The sequence below is a fragment of the Colletotrichum siamense genome (genome assembly GCF_013390195.1).
Source record: "Colletotrichum siamense strain Cg363 chromosome Unknown KSG_Cg363_contig01, whole genome shotgun sequence".
Lineage (NCBI taxonomy): Eukaryota > Fungi > Ascomycota > Sordariomycetes > Glomerellales > Glomerellaceae > Colletotrichum > Colletotrichum siamense.
Window position 1 is genome coordinate 5,739,775 of NW_023501014.1, and position 20,529 is coordinate 5,760,303.

General features: G+C 53.3%; 2 protein-coding genes across 2 annotated transcripts; both read left to right on the forward strand.

Moving 5' to 3' along the window:
- Positions 1-3,943: 3,943 nt before the first annotated feature.
- CGCS363_v001450 (uncharacterized protein) lies at positions 3,944-5,121 on the forward strand (the record flags this gene model as incomplete). The annotated part of the gene is made up of 2 exons (XM_036633299.1): positions 3,944-4,158; positions 4,233-5,121. The coding sequence occupies 2 exons, from the start codon at positions 3,944-3,946 to the stop codon at positions 5,119-5,121; spliced, it is 1,104 nt and encodes a 367-aa protein (XP_036501106.1).
- Positions 5,122-9,891: 4,770 nt separating this feature from the next.
- CGCS363_v001451 (uncharacterized protein) lies at positions 9,892-12,264 on the forward strand (the record flags this gene model as incomplete). Its single annotated transcript, XM_036633300.1, has 4 exons — positions 9,892-10,264; positions 10,328-11,391; positions 11,441-12,035; positions 12,098-12,264. The coding sequence occupies 4 exons, from the start codon at positions 9,892-9,894 to the stop codon at positions 12,262-12,264; spliced, it is 2,199 nt and encodes a 732-aa protein (XP_036501107.1).
- Between the last annotated feature and the right edge of the window lie 8,265 nt (positions 12,265-20,529).

Sequence of the window (20,529 nt, forward strand, 5' to 3'; positions counted from 1 at the left end):
ATCAAGTCCAAGGTACGTTTCGATGTCAATGATGCTCCACGCAGTCCCGGGGGTTAAAGCGACGCCGATTGACCATGCTTGATGAAATGACGACGGTTATGCGGGCCAAATCTCGACTGATCTTGCAGGTGCATTAGACCAGGCCGGGGGGAGGGGGGGTCAGCTCCGAAGGACAAGTGTGAGGTGATGCGAGAGGGAAAAGCTCTCGTGATAGGGAGATGAGATCGGGAGACAGGAAGCCTCTGGCCGGAGAACGTGTTTCTTCATTTTATTCAGCCTCCTGCTTGCGGTGCCGGCACGAAGGCGTTGCTGACGATGATGATGATTGGCCTGGGCTGCCAAGCGGGAGTTGCTACACGAGACGTGCATGAAGGTACAGCCAATGGGAAAGCTAGGAGATCATCTGGTGGAGTTGTCTCTCGTGACTACCTGACAATTATGTAATGTTGCCAAGCTCAAGCCACTTGCTAACCCAACCTCGGTGTGGCTTGGCATCTAGACTGGGAAGCCACAACCTGGAGAAGGGCCGTGTCTCCCTCCGTCTTGGAAACGGAAACTGCTGCTCTCGCTTCAGATGCGAAACCCTAGGAAGGCACGATAGCACGGCAATTCTCTCCTCGTCTGCAGAAGCTGCACTTTGCCAACCACAGAGTCTTGCTGTCCTCCTCCCCTTCTTCTCCTTCTATTCATCTGATCTCCGGAAACACAGGAGATCGATGCTCTAATCCAAACACAGCAAACGGTCCACAAGCAATTATCGGCCTCTCCAGGCGTCATCTCTGGCATCAGCGTCGATCCTGGTCTGTCAAATTCGCACGCTCAAGCAACGTCCGTGAAATAGTGTTGTTCCATGCCCGAGCATCGAACATCGTCGAACATGCTTCCGTCGCTGGCTGGATCGCTCCGCTTCCACCCACCAGGCACCACCAGGGCCCGTGGCCGTCATTCCAACAACAATCGGATAATTTCTTCCGATCAGGAACCCGCGACGGGGGCGCTCGATTAGGTGCCCTGTGTCGCGCCGGGGTCGAGACAGGGTGCCGAAAAACAGATGGCCGCATTGACACCCACGGTAAAAGTGACCGGTCACGCCCCTCCGAATCGCCAGATTTTAAGTGGAACACACCGGCTGTGATTTCGGCCTTGTCATGCGCATTTCGCGGTGCCATGCGTGCCATCCCGGCCTGCTCAATGCCCGCAAACATGGTCTGCCCAAGACATTTTCGCTGTTCGTCTCGGCCGGTCTGGCTCTCGACTCTCCAGACACCCGCCGATGGGAACCACGCGAAACAATACTGCAAACCTGACCACCCTTGACCTGTCTCAATGCACAGAGCCAGTAGCTCTCCCTCCGCTCCCTCACACACACACACTCACACACTGCACAGCCTCTCCACCTCAGTGTTTGGTGCTGGCTTGGTGCTACACTTTCACAGACGGGACGGATACTCACTCACTGTCGCCCGCAGAAACCACGGCAGCCCTCTGTCCCGAACTCCTTGAAGGACAGGAGTCATGTTCATCGACACAGAACGCGGGGTGAAGGCGTGTTGCGTCCATCTACCGAGTCGTGCGGAGAGCATCTGAGATGTGAGCTGAAAGACAAGCGCGCAGTTGATCAAAGTGCCAACGCCTAGCGAACAACGTCATCTTAATTTGGCAACATGATCGTCCCGCGGAATCCCCGCAAACCACGAGGCGGCGCTTGACAGCTCATCAAGAGACGAAATAGCTTGTCCAACCCCTCCTCCACCGCACGCAATTGTTGGGTTGAGGCGCTCGGTTGCCATTCACTGCACCCTGAGATCGATCAAATCTGCCTCCGCGTACATCATGCACATACAGTACACACAGAGATTGCCGGCGATCGTCCGACCACCCTCGCTTGCCCTTTGCCCTTGGGTTTTCTTGCTCAGTTCGAATCGTTGAGGTTATCGACAACCTTCCCAGGATACTAGGGTTTACCGAGGCGCACGTCATCCCGCCCTATTCGCCCTGGGGCCTGGTCGGCGGTTGTCGATGTCGAGTCGATGCCACGGACGATGGACGACACTAGTCACTCGCAGCCAGCCGAACGACCGGCCTTCAAACCACAACTGAGTCCCGCCATTGGCCCTCGCTGCCCCCCCAAAAGTCTCCCCCCAATTCACATCTCCAGCCCCATCAACTCCATTTCTGGGATTCTTGGGCCCTGGTTCCCTGCCCCAATACAAGACAAGACAATACCAGCTTCACTTCGCTACGTCAAGGTCAGATCATTCGTCGGTCCAACGCACACTTGTCACCGAGGGCCCCCCAGCTTTTTCGTCTCTGTTGCACTGTTCTATTCGAGGCCGACGTCTTGGAAAATTGGCAGCCCGTCAGTAGGACGACTGCCGGATTGTCACTGCTGGCAGAGACACTGGATGCAACACAACCATTGGCTCCATCAACCCCCTCCTCCCCCCGGGCTATGTTGAGATGCTTGTGATGCTCGCCGGTCATTGACAGTCCCTGGTTCAATGATGCGCCAAAAGCAACTCCAATTCACCAAAGTGGGCATCAAGGCATGGTTGGGCTCACAAATACAGGCGGTAGCGCGCGTCCCCTTCCCCCTCTTCATCGTATCCGCCGCCGGTGTTTGTTTGTCCAATTTGTGCCCAACCCGGCCTGCTGTCACCGCTTCTTCTCCCGCTAGGTACAACCCTGCACAAATCATCCCATCCGGTACCGAAAAGCTACTCCGACCTTTCGGGCAACAATTCTCCAGCCCAGCAAAGAAAAAGTTTCTGTCACAGCCCAATCGGTGCCCTACTCTACACAATTGGCCCCGTCGACTTCGTCAGGAGTTGGCAGGGCCAATGGCTTTCACGCGCGAGCCAATACAGCCCGGCCATAAGATTTGTTTTCCATCTGGGGTATTCCTGGTGAGAGGGGCCAACTGTCAAAAAGTCGACCTGGCATCGCGCCAAAATAGAGGGGACAGGAGGGCACCAGCCATCAAAGGGCACGCTGATCTCCCCTCGTTCGCTTACTCGCCTATCCTGTCGTGTTCACCTCGCAAATCCGAAAAGCAAGGCTCGCCAGCCAAGGGATGGATGCCAACTTCCAGTAGGGCGGCAACACCGTGGTGAACCCCAATCTATCCCAGGACGCCCGACGGACGAACCTTCTCGACTACAGCGCTTGGCAGTCACGTATCCTCTAGCCTATGCGGCACCCGTCTGCTTGAAACCAAAGACGTCTCCGTGGTGTTGGTCATTAGGGCGAATGCAAATCTTTACTCGAGTATCGCCGGCTTGCGTCTCTCCTGGTCCCTGTTCACCCTCCGCCTCGACTCTTCCCAACGGACCACCTCCCCTTCAACCCTCAAAACCAGGGATCAACCATTTTCGCCGCCCGGTACCACGCCCCACGAGGAGGGACATCGCAAGCAGACATAAAATGCCTCCATTCCGAACTTAATCATCCACTGTCAGGATCCTGCCCGCTCCCCCATCCTCGTCCATCCCAGGAACTTGTTGGTTTCTTCTTTCCCGTTTTGCTCCAGCAAGACCAGAGAGATTCTTCCACTAACCCCCCTAGTGTCTCTTCACCTAAAGCCTTTCCCGAGCGTCTTATAAGTCACTTAAGGTGCTGTCGTGGAGACAAGTCGTTTCTTGGACCGATCACCTGCTTTACCCCCCAACATCCACACCGCCCTTGCAATCCGACCCGGACTTCTTCAAGGGTACCATCCTGGAACAAGACCGTTTTTGTTATCGTGGATTCCCTTGTGTTTGAGGAGACGTCTTGCCGCATTTTCCCAGGAATACTTGGCCCGAGATCACAGCCCAAGGGACTCTTTTTTGGACACCCGGGGCTGACCTGCCCGCCCAAGGACTATTCTTATTTCACGTGGCTTCCATCTCTGGACTTCTTGGAAACCTCCAAGTCTGTTGCTTGATTTCTTTTCTCTACCGTTATGCCCCCGGAAGATATGGCCCAGCCGGATTTTGCCTACAGACCATCAGCCATGTCCAACGGACCGTGGAACTCGACGCGGAGGTACGGACCGTTCCCCAAGTCTCATGACGTCCCGAAAAGGACAGGAGAACTGACCGATGAGAAAAGTTCAATGTACAACGATACATTTCCGCCTGCCGGAGGGTTTGAGAATGGTTACTACCGTTCATCTAGGTAAGAACCAGACGCCGATGCATTCTGTCATTTTTCTTTTCCACGGAGCAACCAAATAACACCAAGCCTTCAAGTGTGTCAACATACTCTCCCGGAGCCAGTAGTTACAACCTCCCGATTGGGACCAATCCTCATGCAGCTGCTGCCGCTGCCGCCCCGGCGTACGGATCATCACGGCCAGCATCTGGAACATACGGCACCAGTGGTGCCGGTGGTTATGGCTCGTACAAGGGTACTGCCTCAGCCTCCCAGGCCTGGGATCATCAGGAAAGATATTCCCCGACGGACTCAGTCGACGACATCATCGCCTCTCCGAATCTCTCTGATTACTCACTCGAGAATGGAACGGGTGCGACGCCTCCAAACAAGGGAGGCAAAGTGAGTGGGAAGGGTCGGCCTCAACGTCGACCATCGAACCGGGACGAATTCGACGGGCCGCATCAGTTTCTCGCCCGCCCGCCCCCCGAGTACATCGCCATGCAAGAACGCGAACTGCCGCACCTTCCGACGAACTTGCATGTCCAAGAGCAGGATCTGGTTCTGACACAGGTTAACGACCGGCTCTCTCAGTGCGCCTATGACTTCGTTGCGAAATACCAGTTCCCCATCCCCTTGACGCAGGACATGAGGCCTGTAGAGCGACCTCAAGACAGGGAATGGACGGAATGGGTCTATCTTCTAAAGCGCTTGGCAACCAAGCGCCGCATCCCGGCTCGTGTTCTGTACAACGGTCAGATCAAGCAGTTCGTCACGATTCTCGAGAACTCGCTAGAGATGCGACACGCAGCCAAGCACCAGAGCCGCCCACTAAAGGACGACCGCAATATCTTACAGCTCATTTCGGCGGGTATCCAGGTGGCCAAGATCCTAAAGGACGCAAGCGCCATGGACTATCTCGACCGACTATACGTTTCTACGGAGAAGCAGATTCAGGATCGCGCGGCAACACGATTCAGAACCTGATCTTGTTCGCCGTGCTTCCTTCACTCTCCACACACCATTTGCCCCAAATCGGACTTCTCAACATCGTTGACCATACCCAACCATGAGACGAGCGATTTGAATTTTCGACGATGAGAAAAAGGGGCCCTAACGATTTATCTACGGAACTTAACGACGGAACTTGAAAGTGTTTATATTGGAATTTGCAATATGGTAACAGGCGAGGATTCTTCTCATTCCTTAGAGGGGACAGAAGAGAGAGTGTAGATGACTTGATACGGAACCGGGGGGCGTCACGAATGGACGAGAAGCCCAAACCCCCTTCAAAAGACACGACCACGACGGAAAGCCCACAGCTAGCTTAGCTCCCTCCCCATCACTTGGCAAGCGGGTGTGTGTGTCTTGTTTATGTTTATTTGTTTGTATGGAAATGGTAATGATGCTCACATCCATGGTCGGGCAAGCTTTTTGTCACTACTACCACTACTACTGCTACTAGTCTTGCCGAGAGAGCGAGAGAGAAAGAGAAAGATGGACGAGAATTTTATCACCCTACTTCCCCCTTTTACGAGTTGGATTCGCAAGCGAAAAGGGCATTTTTGGCATGCTACAGGGAAGCGATGGGCGCTCAGGGTTTGGTCATTTGAGGAGACAGACAACCTCTTGTCTTGCTGTACATCGTTATTATCTTCTGGTTCTTTGCCCCCTTCCTCTCCCTGTTTCCTCTGTTCCTGCACTGCCACGGCGCGTGAAGGGGTCTTGGAGTTTGTCTCGATGATTTTGACACGCTTTACTTATACTGGGGATCTCTCCACACACAACAGGGTCGGCTGTTTGATACTACTACTGCTCGGCGCGCGAGCGCGGTTGTTAAGGGAGCAGAAATTTGGACAGATATCCCTACTAGCCTTTTCTTCCCTCGCTAACGCCTGCTATTTTCTGTAACTGGGTTCGGGGCGGCTTAGATGAATCTTTGGTAGTTTGATATCCCCCTTACAGCCCAGGATTGGGCGTGTGCTTTACTCTACTCTCTCACGTAGCGGCCAGGAATTTTAACTCGAGAATTGTTCAAGATGCGGCCCCTGGCGTGAAATGTCGTGAACGTCACCACTTGGCTTCAACGGAAAACAGACTGAACCGTGCGTATCCAGGAAGCGAAAGAGAAGGGGGTAGGGCCCAAGAGAGACTCAAGCAGCGGTCTCCTCCGTCTCCCCCGTATGTGGCATCGGGTCACACCTGCGGAGCGTCGGGGAGAACGGCCAACGTCGTTGGGCTGAAATGAACCGGTGATCATCAGCCGATAGGAAGCTGCTTCCGTGCCTGACGGGTGGCTTGGCCCTGGTGGGAAAGACCTGCCAGGGGCTCACTCCTGACGGGGGCACCTGCAATCGCTGGCGGCTTGGTTCTTCTTCTCCCCTCTGTGCCCAGCCAAACCAAGGAGCTGAGGGTTGGTGAACGGAAGCGCCAGTGCTAGGGTTTGAAAGAGACCGTGATGTCGCATCCCGCTTGATGGGTCACCCGGGGAAAGATGGAGGGAGGGGCAAAAATCTGTATGCTACCTACGAAGTATGCGGTATGTCCCAGGGGTCCTCCTACTGAAGACAAGTTGCTGCAGAACATGATGTGAACGACTTGGCAAAAGGGTGGGATGAGGACGGAGAGGGTCTTCCGCGCCCGCGAAGCTACTTAACGCCGCTGCAAGGGCACAAGTACCCCTCCTCTCCCCCCTGAAGACTTTACGTCAGGGAGCATAAAGGCCGAAGGGTAGAGTATTACTATGATGTAGGCCGTTATAGTTTCTGATGATGGGCTGTAGTAGCATTGTTGGCATCATAGGCTCAACGTCTGGTGGTGGGGACCCTCTGGTGAAGAGGGTGACTGACAAGCAAATGGGCACATGGCAAACATGGCACCGCATCCTGACCAAGGCGTCTTGACTTACTTTCTTTTCTGCCTTTTTCTGCTTATGGTTTGCTGCCCTTTAAATGCGTCGTCGCCTGCCGGGACGGTTTAGATTTCTGCAGGTGAAGGGTGCTTGTATGTACGATGGCCACCAAGTAAAGAAGGTTGAGCCGGGTATCAAGGGTTTCGGCCGCAGAAGGGGTGGCAGAATTGATGAAGAACGACAAGAAGCACGGGGCAAGACGAGCGGGATTCTGGAAGAGCGCCAGAGTCCGATAGAAGGCGGTTTCGAATCTTGGCTGACTATGGGTTGAATAAGCAGAGCATGTGGCAGCTAAGGTTTGTGAGTGTGTGCCAGGACAGGACAGGTGTGTGCGCGTTGGGGCCGTGGCTTTTGTGTGGGATGCTTCTATCTTGGGGTACGATTGCCCATTGCGTTGAGGTGAGATCGGGTCGGTAGTAAGCCAAGGCTGCAGGGCATCAGAGCTGCGCGGAGAAGGGGAAGATGGAGAGCATGGGATAAGGGGGTTCGTCCAGGAAGATGGTTGACCAGGCTGACCTTGACGAGGGTGGTGCGTGCTTGTCTTCTGGCGAATGGTGAGGGTGTCGTGCCAAGTAGTTCGGACTCGGATTTGAATCATTTTTTCGCTGTTTGAGAGGGAGTTTCGTCTTCGATGCGAACTGAGGGGTGGTTTAAGACGGCGATGCTATAGTTGGCCTCTCACGTTGCTCCTGTCTTGGATGACATGCCTTGACAGCTCAAGGGCTGAACCTTCAGAGTGTTTGCTGTAAAGTTGCAAACATGAACATAAAGGTCGAAGAAATACGGCAGGATGCCGGCGGAAGCGGCGCAACAGAGTACAATCAACATGATTAGACGACTGACTTGCGCCTGATTCAAAGGCCGACCCATCGCAGGGCAAACGGCATCGGCAAGGCGGCGAGGCGGCGAGGCGGCGAGGCGGCGAGGGGGCGGCGCGCCGGGCGGCATGCTGCGATTGCGGTTTAGCTTCCGCGGCCGAACGTGGTTCGTCGGCTTCGCAGTGCCCAAAATGGATGGCATGTAGTTGTGTACGTTTGGTTGTTGCGTGTTCACCAAAGTTTCTGCGCAGTAGTCAAGCACCGCGCGCTAGAACCTAGACTGACGGGGGCAACCAGGCGATCCATCGCTGTCGTACGAGTAGACGGTGCAGATCGTCAGATTTTTGATGTCCCGAGGTTGTAGTTGGAAGATCCGACAGGGAGGTCGTGTTGTTGAAAGTTGTGCGGTTGCTGGTGCGAGGTAGCATCGTTTCCCCGTGTAAGTGGCGGGTAGTCTGGAGATCCGGGGGTTCTTTGGGGAAAACATTGTGGATTTCTCTGTTGGGAACGGTTCATGTTGCGAGCGGCGAGGCGAAAGAGCCCATGGTAGGGGGGTTTGGGGGGTGCGCGGTGTGGGAGGTTGGTTTGAGGGACGGGCTGGTGAAGGCTTGATATTATGGCTGTCGGGGCCGTGATATCGACTGGGAGCGGGATGCAATGTCGAAGGATGGCGGTTGATGGCTGGTGGTGGATGGCCAAGGGTTCAGGGCCCGGGCCGGTTCGTTGATGCGAGCCTGTCTGTCGATCTCTGGGGGGATTTGTCAGACTGGAATAAGTCAAGTAGTCTTTTCTGGAAGAAGGCTGTTTCTCACGAGTGGCTGATAAACGATGTTGAAGCTGTCACGGTGGTCGAATTTCGTTTGTGTGTAAAAGCAAGGTAAGCAGCAGTAGAGGTGGGATCCCGCTCCAGGAAGGTGTGGTCTAGGTACCTTCCCTTGCAACACGAAAGTCGCACTGTTAAGAGCGGTGGAAACACTGCGAGAAGCACAGTGCCGATTGACAGACGCGCATGGCAGGCAGGACGGATCCAACGGGTTCTGCTGAGCCGCTGCTGCTCGCGCGCATCTTCTCGAGACACAAACTCTCAACTTCTGAAGTTAAACAGTGCGACATGGACTCGGTCTTACCCTCCGCGTGCTCAAGGCCTGATGCACCGTTGCATGGCTCCGGACGGCGGGTTCGGTCACCGGTGTGGCAAGGAGGTCCCGAACGGCGGCGCCGGTCTCCTGCCGGTGATGGATCGGGCATAGCGTTGCCCCACCGTCTCCGCCCTCGGTCCCTGAACAGGCTTAGCGCTACGTATGGGGGCGGAGGGTGAAGGTGGTTCAGCTTGTTCAGCAGCTCCAGCAATAGCAGCGGCAGGCTAGCACAGCGGGCAGCGGACGGCGCTGATAGAAGGAGAGATGCTGCTACTGCTGCAGGACGGGAATACGGGAATGGGCGGGAGAAGTTGCGTTGGCTGCGGCACAGCGGACTCCCGTCGCTTTCTGAGTGCCAGTGAACATGGGGTGACAGACAGCCGCCATCCACTCACTCGTTTTAATCTCTTTGGCTCGCCGCCCTTTTATGCTCTTTCCCTCGTTCCCGCTGTCCTGCATGTCTTCAGAGCGGTAAGAACGAGCCAAAAAACAACCATTACGACGACTGCCGGCGCGAACGACTCGACGCTTGTACCCGTACCCGTGCTGCCCGCCTGTGATTTTCGACTCGAGCAAGACTCCCGCGACGCAGAGGAAGACTTGGCAGACGCTTAGCCAGCTGTGCGAAAAAGGACCCCCGCGTGCCAGTTCCAAAATTGGAGCGAGCGTAAGCAGAGCCGCCCAACGTATTTACTGGCCACCTCGTTTTGGGGGAGAAGCCGCTTCTCTCTCAACTCCAGACAACAAAGGCGCTTCGAAATCAATCGACTTGAGCTCAACGGCCGCTTGGACATCCGACGGCACGGGTCGCATCCACGAACGCCTACCCATCCCTAGCATCGATTCAATCTCTCCAACCATTCACCTAACCGGACAGACGCCTGCCGAAATGACGTCCGTATCCTCCAGAGGGACGCCTCACTCGCCCCTCGACTTCGAGACCGCCGCCGACACGGACGACACATGGCAACACCTCGACATGAATTCATACGCGTCCTCGGTCGGCATCGTCCACAGCCCGGCCAGCGGTAGTCTCAATGGTTACGCCGTCGTGGGCCATTTCGCCGGCTCGGACCATGCAGGCCTGTCTCCGCTAAACCTCGATCAACTCGACCAAGCCGCCTACTCCGCCCCGGGATTCCCTGATCAGGCGGAGCCCTTCGCTCCCGCTCCATCGGCGGATGGCCAATTTGTTGCCGGCGGGCAGAATCCCGACATTCTGACGCCTCAACAGTATCTCTTCTCACAGCAGGATCTGAATGGTTAGTGTCATCCGGTACCGTGTTTGATGACTTGACCAGTTGAACTGACCATCTGTTCACCAGAGATGACATCGTCCATCATCAACTCACTTCAGAGCAACACTGTACCTCTCACAGGCTTGGAGACGTTCAATCAACAGCAAGATATCGATCTCGAGCTGGACTTTTCACAATCCTTTCAGTCCAATGCCAACCCGGCCCCTTGGAACCCTGCGAATCTCAAAGTCGACAATGGCAGCTCTATGTTCGTCACGGATGACCTCTCGTCATCACAGGGCTCTGCCTTTGCCAGCCCAAATCATTCAAGCCCGACTTCGCCTGACATGAAGCCAGAGGGTGACAAGTCTTCGTCATCGAGCCCTATCCGCAAAGTTATAACCGGCAAGGTCGAGAAGAAGAAGGCATCGGAGCCGTCTAGCAAGTTTGTCATCATGACGCCCAATTCCATCACCGCACGCGCCGGGCAGGCCAACCTCTACGACTGTTTCGACACCATGCGAACAAATCCCCGCGGACGCAAGGGACCTCTCGCCGATGCCACAAAGCAGAACGCTCTTCAGGTCCGTCGGCTTGGGGCCTGCTTCTGCTGTCACAGCCGCAAGGTCAAGTGCGACAAGGAGAGGCCTTGCAAGAACTGCAAGAAGCTCGCGGCCCAGGTGCCGCAAGTTATTTGCTGGCAGTTCTCTGACTTTCTGACCGTGTTGTTCCCCGAGTTTACCCGAGCGCACTTTCGCAAGGATCAGATGTCAAATTTCATGAAGGAGAACGTCCAGCTCGATGGAATGGAGGAGCTTGCACCAAGGGAGGTTGAGCTCTTCTCCGGCCTGACCCCGACGCTCAAAGTCCGGGCCAAATTCTTCACACCCATCACCGACGACGTCCAACAGCACTACCATCTACATGTGGGCAAGGACAGGGTTGATCTGCAGGCAAGAGGAACTGCGCCGATGATGTTGGAACTGGATTCTGCTGCTCAGAGAGACGCATTGAGGAAGAAGGCCAAGGAATACATTGCTGCCATTTCGTCTGAGCCTGGGTACGCACAACGGGTGACAGAATCGATTCGACATACCGATCTGCCAAAGAGGATTTTGGACGTGGTGCAAAACTATGCCAGCAAGTCTGAGGTAAGTTCTCGATCCCTTGGCCGGAAGAGAATGCTGCTAACATGCTCAGTCAACAATTGTCAAGAAGGCTCTCGCGATATATAGCGCCCACTTTATCATGACGCGACACCTCTGCATCACCAGGCCAAGCGTCATGAGCCTCCAAGACTCTGGTCTTGTACCGCAGGCGGTGCCGTGGGTGACGCCTCGCGTGGTGAACAGACAGATCAAGGCCGTTATTGACGATCTGCTGCTGCGCGACATGCAGCAACTCTTCGAAAACTTCTCCAAATCCCTCAAGCCCAAATCACGACGAGAGTGGGCGCCGTGCACCGCTGCTTTCCTGGTTCTCTGCCTGTTCATGGAGTCTGTTGAAACGGCAGCCGACACCTTCGTGGTTGCGCTCAATGAGATCAGTCTGCGCAACCACACGACGCCAGAATACAAGCGAGAGGATGCTCTCAATATCAACAAGGAAGTCGAGAACATGCCGTTCAAGCAGTTTGCGTACCAGTTTCATCAGATCTACCAGACGCACAGCCGGGATGCGTCGACCAAACCATTCAACCCGTTGGTGGACGATTCATGGCTTCAGCAGGGCGAAATGGACGCCCCCGCCATGGAGATGGTCATGCGTCTCAGGGAATTTTTCTCGGGCGAAAATTGTAAGCTGTTCTTCCTGGGCCATCATCGTTCGCGTGAATTGCAATACTGACAATGGTAACAGACATCGAGCTCGACTTCTTGACGATGGACCCGATCCTGCCCAACGGCAACGGCGAAGCACACCCTTTCCCCCGCGACGTATCCGTGAACTACACCGGCCGCATGGTAGCCAAGTTCCTATTGTCATTCTTGGACGAGAAGTACATTTTTGGCGAGACCACTTTCTAGTCCTCGATCGACCAAAGCCTGCGAAGGAGGAACTCTAGGTGGCGGGTTTGGAAGGATTTACGAATTTATGATCAAATACCCTTCTCCTTTAAGTGTCGGGCGACATAGATGGACACCGTTCGTAATATTGAATAATAAAAAAGCATGATACCAAACGCGCAATAGACGGAGACTAGACGAGGGTCTCGTGAAAGCATGTTTGTCCGATTTTAGTCCTGATGCCACACTATCTCTATGGCTTCAGGGTGGAGCGGACCGGTTGTCTAGACCTTGGGTTGTTCTCCCACTCGAACGATAAAAAAAGTAGTTGACACTCCCGCGTATTGAAACTGCGAAGTGTAGGCATATCGTGGGGTTTTGGTCTCGTAGGACCAGACTGTTCTCTGCATTTTCGCCTGCAGTTCAGGTGCGCCAGCACTTGCTGGCTACCAAACGGCGGGCCAAACGTCGCCGCTTCTCAAAGTGCCGGACCAGGTTGTCTTGCGATGTGGCAGAGCAATATCTGGTAGCCAGTCAGAGGGCTCAAAAAAAAGACCATGCATAAGGTCGCATGAGACCCTGTTGATTGGCGGTCGACGCGCGTTGAGGTGTTGTTGGAAAAACGAAGAGCGAAGAAACGGTGGGAGGGGATCTGTCTAAAATAGTCGCGAAGGAAAAATCTCATCGGTGGGCATCCGGCTAAAATTATGGGGCCACCGGCCAATGAAACGCCAGCTGTCGAGTCGACTGCCAGGCAGAAGAAGGCAGCTCCGGGTTAGTAAGCAAGCGCACGACCTGCCTTATCGTCCGCAATCCGCGAAGCACCTGTTTATGTTTTCCTCTCTTCTTCACACTTTTTGCACCAATAATCAACCGAACCCGACTTGTTATTCGACTTGTGCTCGGTCAGTTTGAGTGCCAGACTAAACCTGGGCTGTGCCTCCTTTTCCATTTTTCTGGTGCTCTCGATCAATCATGGTCGAGGATATCACCGAGAAAGAGCTGCGGGGGAGTGATTTCCCACAGATTTCCATGATTTTCGGAATTGCAATTTTTTTGCACCGCCATCCTCGCCTCTTCGCCTAAGCCAGAATTGCTGACCTTCGCTCGCCTCTGTACCGCGCATTTGCGTGTTTCAAATGTCTCTTCCCTGTCTTTGCACAGCAAAAACAAAAGGCAACCAAAAATTCGGTGGTCAATTTTTGGCCTCGATTCCCAAGCCCATCCTCATTGGTTCATAATGTCTTTCGATTCAAAGTCGGTGTCGGGGTGACTGGCCTCATTGCCTTAGTGGACCAAGACGCGCCCGAGGCATCAATCAGTCATCCGGGCAGTGCACTGTGCCTCTGCTAGTCGGAATTCTGGGCCTTCTTGACAGGTTTGTCTGTTTCTTCGTCGGTGTCATCTTGTTTTTCCCTGTTCATTGAGCAAGATCGTGCCCATCCTGGCCGCAATGTCTTTGTCGCAATATGAAGCTCTCACCGAACGTCGGCTTCATCATCCATAGCCACATTCGGCTCCAGGGCTAATCTCATAGCGCTGGATGCCTTGACATTCACGGTGCAAGGCGTACACATGATGAGGCCCGTGACGTTTCCCTCCCCTTACCGTCCCTTCTCATTCCTCGGGCTGCTTTCGTTTCATGTCTACCTTCTCTTTATCGCGTCTTTCTCTAGTGTCGTGAAGCTAGAGGGCGGTGCCTGAATAAAAATGGGACCTGCCTTCTGAACCTCGCCATATGACCTAGGCAGCCAAACTAAGCCAGCCTCCCCCACGTCTGCAAACAGCGATTCTAGATACTCTCTGTCGAAGCAAATTTCCCGCGAGCCTTACACACTGCCCTGCAACAACCCATCTGAGTCACTTGATGCTAGATTTCGATGTGCCTTACTGGGGCTGGGGCCGGTAGCCGAAGTCGTCCATGGTGGTTCTTTGTACATCGAAGGCCGCCCCAGTCGTGACTGGCTCCACGGACGAATGAGACATCGTTACTGCCTGGACCGCGCGACATGGGTAGCCAGCGAAATGCGCAACGGCGCAAGGACAAGTCTCATACGCCTCCCACATGTAAGGTAATTCCCATTGCGCTTTTTCGCTATCTTGTTATTTTCTGAATGGTAATTCCTAATTGCGCCCCATCTCCTCGGTGTGTGTCGCCTGCCTCTCCCGTGACTCAACCGGGCGGTACCCTTGACATTCGTTTCGTACCTTGTATCTCGAGGCTTGTTTGAGGTCATTTCCAAGTGCCTCAAGTATGAACATTTTGTATATAATGATGCTTCGACGTCTGCCTCAGTCCGAATTCTTCTTCCCTCAGAATAACACAGCCTACACAACCAACGACTTCTCCATCTTAAAGACATCCACATCTTCTGCCTCATATATAGACAATCATCTTAGGTCTTCACCAACATCTCCAACATCACCACCACCAACAACAACTTCTTTACCAAAGCCACCAACATGTCTGCCTCCACCTACAACACCGCCGCCATGGTCGCCAACAAGGCCAACAACGATGAATTCCCCAACGACCCTAGTAAGTTTACCTAATAATCAACAGCTCTTCTTCCTATGCTAACTCCCTTCAGCCCAGGGCAAGTAAAAGTCGGATCTGTCGAAAATTAAAACAACTTCCTACTCCCTCGACCTAATCCAACTGTTCAATCATCAAACCAACAAATCAACAAATTTTGCATCAGCGGCGTTACGGACATCCGCAACACACACATACAAGACTGTCATGTTCTGCATGGACGTCGTCGGTCTCACGACCGCCAATTGGCCTAAGCACCGGCTGCACCACAATGCAGCCATCGGTGGGCCTTCCGTTCCAACGGGATGGTGAAAGGCCACCATCACAAGCAGGCTGGCATTAGTCCCCTGCGTGGCTTTTCCTCAGGGCTTAGAGGGGGTTATCTTTGCAGCACACACATTACACGGGCGTTAGGCGGGAAATATTAGGCAGCTTTCCACTCATTGGACAATCTCCCATGAGTATGTTTCTTCTTCTGAAAGGGGTGTGTACAACAGCATAGAACGGTTACGATAGGTGGTACGATACGAAATAGGCAAGGGTACCAAATACAAACGAGTAGCTTTGCATCCCCCTCGTGTGCCGCTATCCGCCATGCAGTGTCGACCTTATGGGGCTCGCTTCGCAGGAGCGATCCCTCGTGAACACCCGTCTTAGCCAATTCCAGACGGCGAACATCCATTTTCGGAAGTTGGAATATGCCGGTGACGATGCTTTGGGCAATGGTTCTCCTGGTTGTGGGAGGGGGCTGAGCGGTGGTGGAAGCGGGAGGGCGGGGATGTCGGGCCATCTGTCACCCGCCGGCCCCCTGGCGGCGTCAATTTGATGGTCGAGTGTGGCGTGAATGTGCATTTTTGTTTGGGTCTGAGGCATGGGTACATCATAAAGTGAGGTATCGTATTGTTGGCTGGCGACTGAAGGGCGTGGTGCCTCAGGCGGTGTTCGTGGTGTACTTAGTTTCGTATGGAATACATTCAAGGCAAGATAAACGAAACATTTGTACACCAATTCAATAAAATCTCAGTTAATGTAATTTTGGCGAAGGTGAAATTATGAACATGCATGTGACGCCTGTTGGAAGCTGCGAGAAGAACAGTATTGTCGAGATAGCGTAGTGAAGGGACTGAGGGATTGGTGGGTGGACGGGTGGACGGGACGTGTGCAGACATCTCATTAGTAATGCATGCGCAGCATTTCATATAATCAAAATCTCAAGAAAATCAAGGATTTTGTGAAAGTTGGCAGATGACCAAAAGTTGGAAAACTCTAGAAGTCTCCGTATGCGTGGTCTGCTGTGTGGGGTAGCATGCCACTTCCTCGGTGGTGGCAAGTGTATCAGCACTGCCATCCGACTACGGCAGGGAATTTCAGATTTGGCTTAGATACTTTGATTCCACGTGCGAAGAGATCGTTCGAGCTTGAGAGGCTGCAGAAGATCCCAAATGTGGGCTGGTGCCGTGTAAGTCCATTGGATGTTGCTGCCCAGTTCCCCTGCGCAATGTACGTATGTAGGAGCAAGTCCGACCAGGCAGCCGCCCAAACTCACAGTCCGTGATGAGTCACAAGTAGAATTGTCTTTAGACGAGCCAATAGTATAACATGAAGTCAAAGAGGGGCTGGCCGGTGTCGAGGTTCGCAGCATCGTGCACACCCTTAAGACGAGATGGGGGATGCCTTACCAGATGAGATGGCTGGCAACGGTTCGGCCCGCTCAAGCATGTTCAAATCTATTGGTACTTTTATACAATATGCGATCTGGTTGAGTGAGTCACTTCGGAGATCTTGCCCGGAGCTCCATTCAAGCCACGAGGGTCATCATGGTTAAGGTACCGCACGACTGGGCAGGAGGCAAGCGACCGGGCTCCTGGATCCACAGGTCCACATGAGTGACGTTGAATTAAGGTGATCAAAGGAAAGCGTCCGATTTGTCGTTATGTTCGCGAGTTCTGTCGCGACAATTCGCCCCAGTATTCGCAAGTTTGCAGACATACAAGTAACGATTGTTTCTGTACACAGCGTCCGCGTCCAGCATAATTGTCGCTGCTTTGTAAGTTTTCTTTCTTTGTTTGTCTTGGATTTATCAGAAAGGTATACATTCTGTCTCCAAGGTAGTAGAGTTGGGTGTGGTTGAAAATGCGACTCGCGATGTGGTCGAATGAACGTGGAACGACCATACGACGGGTGCCATGAAGACTTACACGCCGCTTCCTGCTTACTCACCACACTGCACTTTTAGCAGCCGGAAGAATTCCTAAAGATCAGATCAGAATCCTCCATGTTACATAAGGGGCATCGTTATAGGATAGATGGCCTCAGATGCAAAGAAGGTCTCTAGACATCTCCAGCCCCTGTCTCGGTGCTTGCCGTCAAATTCGAGCCCCTTTAACTCATCAGTCTGACTCCTGATTAAACCAGTTACGGGAGAGTTCGTCTTTTTGTCTTCCAGATGATCTGTAAGGAACTTCAATAAAGCTCGAGGCCTATCTCTCGCTACGATCGTGCTCGCCATCTCGAATCGACCTTTTCCCTGGAACATGAAGTATAACGACGAGCAACGCTTAGATACCATGAACCGGAATAACCAAGCAATGATCGGAAGCATAGCCTGTTGGCAGATGGCACAGTGATGGCCTCCAGTACGGTAGTGAGTGCTGTGATACCTCGAATTTGAAGCCGTCTGTATAAGATGCTCGCCTCTCCCCGTCGGCGTCGGCGTGTTTTCTCTTCCTTATGCTCCTTCTTGCCTCGATCACAGCTTTCTCTAGAGCCCTACACTATCGTGCGGAAAGACCGACATCTTTTTACTCACAACACTTCCTGAGCCCCATTCACCACTTCCAGTCCTCAGGAGCGGCGACTCTGCGATCCCAGCGACCGCGACCGCTTTCCAGCGCAGAAATACAGCGCACCGCCTCACTAAAGCTAAACGGACCCACTTGAATCTCACCAGTCGAAGATGAAGTCCTTTTTCGAGCGCATCGCCAAAAAATTTGGTGGTGAGGAACCCCAACCTGAACCCGAGAGCCCACCTCTTGATCCGTGTAAGTAGTCAGCCCCACCCCAGCACCTCGACCGACTAGCGCGACAGCACAACCACCTTTCCATCAAATTAATGCGGAAAGTTTTTTTCTTCGAGAACTCAATTGAGCGCCACTAATCGTTGAAATTCGCACTAGTCTGGGGCGCTTGATTTTTATTTTGTTGTTGGTGCTCGACTTCACGCATATTGAAAACGGTTCACTGTTGTCTGCTTGTGTAGTGACGACGTGGTTGGGGTGAAGCAGGTCGGATTTGGTTGTGTAACGCGTTTTTGCGAACCTGCGTGATAATTCTAGTGCTAGTGCAGTACTTGCGAGGCCTCGTTACACGGTGAGCTCAGAATGAACTGCACTAACTCCAGCAAGGGCGCTTTTGCGCCCTTTTACGGTTTACCATGTGCTACCTCACCTCACCTCACCTTACCTAAGCAAGACAGCTGTCTAGCCACACAGCATTCATAGATCATCTTGAGCTCCCTCAGAGGTTTTCTCTCTCTTCAATAGGAGTCAGCGAAATATATCTAAGGATCCAATGGTCAAGTTTTCAATTCAAATGCCAGGCAAGACTGTGTGAACTTCGTCCAGAACCCGAACTTCTTTCTACATCGGGGAGCCATACATATGCGTGGTCTTTTAGGTCGGATCAGCGATCGTGACGAGGACCGCCTGCATTTCCTGTGGACTTAATTACTTCTAGAACGACCTTAGCAGAAGAACCAGTACATAACAATTGATGCGATAACGACGATAGTAATTCAGAGTACACATGAGCTCACGGAGATGTAGTCGCTCTAGCCTAGAATAAAGTAGGTGATCCCCTGAAGATGCCAGTAAATCAGATGTATTGTTATTGTAGGCGGCCACGAAACTACCGCGTTTGGTCGTGTTCATCTTCATAAGCCAGCATCCGCTCGTAAAACAACACAGGCAACTGATCATTTGATCCGAAAACATTCTCGCTCCTTCCCGTCGGTCTCATCTTTGCGGCTCTGCCATGTTTCCAAACAATACGCAACTGCGGAATACGACGAGCGGACTCTCTATCATGACGTGGCTCAGCACCTGCAGCTCGCAGGTCGGGAATGCGCATGTAGCAGGGGTTGCAAGTCAGCGACAGGGGATCAGTGAATCAACTGCTAGAGTCGACCTGCCGTCTACTCACCTGCTCTCTGTGTCAGGTCTAGCTTCTGCCTAAAAATCCTGGAACAACGGCCTCTTCTGCCTTAAACATCCCGCACGTTTAATCGTTTGCGGTCAAACACCTCGCGGGGGGCAGCATATGTTACGTTCCTCAACCAGCCATGGCACCCAAAATGGTCGAATCAGAGTCCGCCTGTTGGTCCTCATTGGCGTGCCGGCTGGGGCTTGTGTTCTGGTATGACTCCGCGATCTGGAACTTCCATTCACACCAGAGTCTCGCAACTGCGATATTCAGGTGTTAATGGCGTTTTCTGAGGTCAGTTCTTCCACTTGACGGGACTCCCTGTCGCTTTACTTCGGGATATAGACCTCCGCAGATATCCTGCCTAATATCTCTGGATATTTATATTCGGCCTCAGTTCTGCACTTCCTGCCACATCTCAACAGGTTCCAACCAACTCATTCATCCCAATCAAGCATCACCACACCCATTCACACTCTCATCGTCTGCACCTCCAAGAGACCCCCACTACCCGCTGCCTTACACAAACCAACACTTACCACACCACCAAAGAACCCCCCTCTCATCAGGCACGATCACCCGGGAAAACCAACACTCTTGAATAACACTTGCATTTTGCAACCCACGACATCGCATCCTCAAACGGCGATGATTGCCAAGCCAGAGCATCTCGTCAACACTCCCTGCGGCGGAGAGCCCACCAACCCCGACCCAGCGCCCCTCGACCCTTGTAAGTCACAATTCCACTTCCACTTCCACTATGCGCCACAACCGTTCGCTTCATGCACTGCCCCAAACTGTCACCGATTTTCAAGTTTATCAATTTCAACGTCGAATTTTACAAAGGCTGACCTGAACGCCTAGTCTATGGTGCTCGAAACCTCTAGAATCTGGCGCGATAAGGCGCATTGAATGCTTCGGAACCCGTCGTAGATGACTGGGGGTAGGCTACGCAGCAGAATGGCGTACTACTCAATACCACGATACTTCAAGAGGGTGCGGCTTAAAATGATGAGAGACGGGTGTTATAATGTTTTAAATCGCTATCAATCTATCAATATACCACACTCTTGACTTCATATCTTGTAACTGTGCCTGACTTTCCAAGACTGTGATGTAAGACCTCTTGGCCAGACGACTCGCCAATTGCTGCCAGAGCCCGGAAAGAGCAAAACTCGACGCTTGAAACTGACTTGAGGCATCTTCGACTAAGGTAGCCATCTCAGCCACCGGCACCCGACACCTTCAAGTTTGTAAACTTGAGGCACGCCGAACTCGATCGCGAATTGACTCTGATAGTTGAGCCGAGGTGGGATGAACGCAGGCAGCCAGGACCGATTTAGGCAGGCACTCCTCTGTGAACCCTGCCGATTAGCGCTTGCCTAACGCGCGGACCACTGTGCGACTGGGATAGAGGGTCTAAAGTCCCGCAGGGTCCTCTGTGGACCCCTCCGACTTTAATTGACGACAACCTGCCCAGGGCATTCCGGTCGCGTCGTCGCAACTCAGACGCGTCAAACCCACAGCGCCGCTGCCGCTGCCTGCCCACC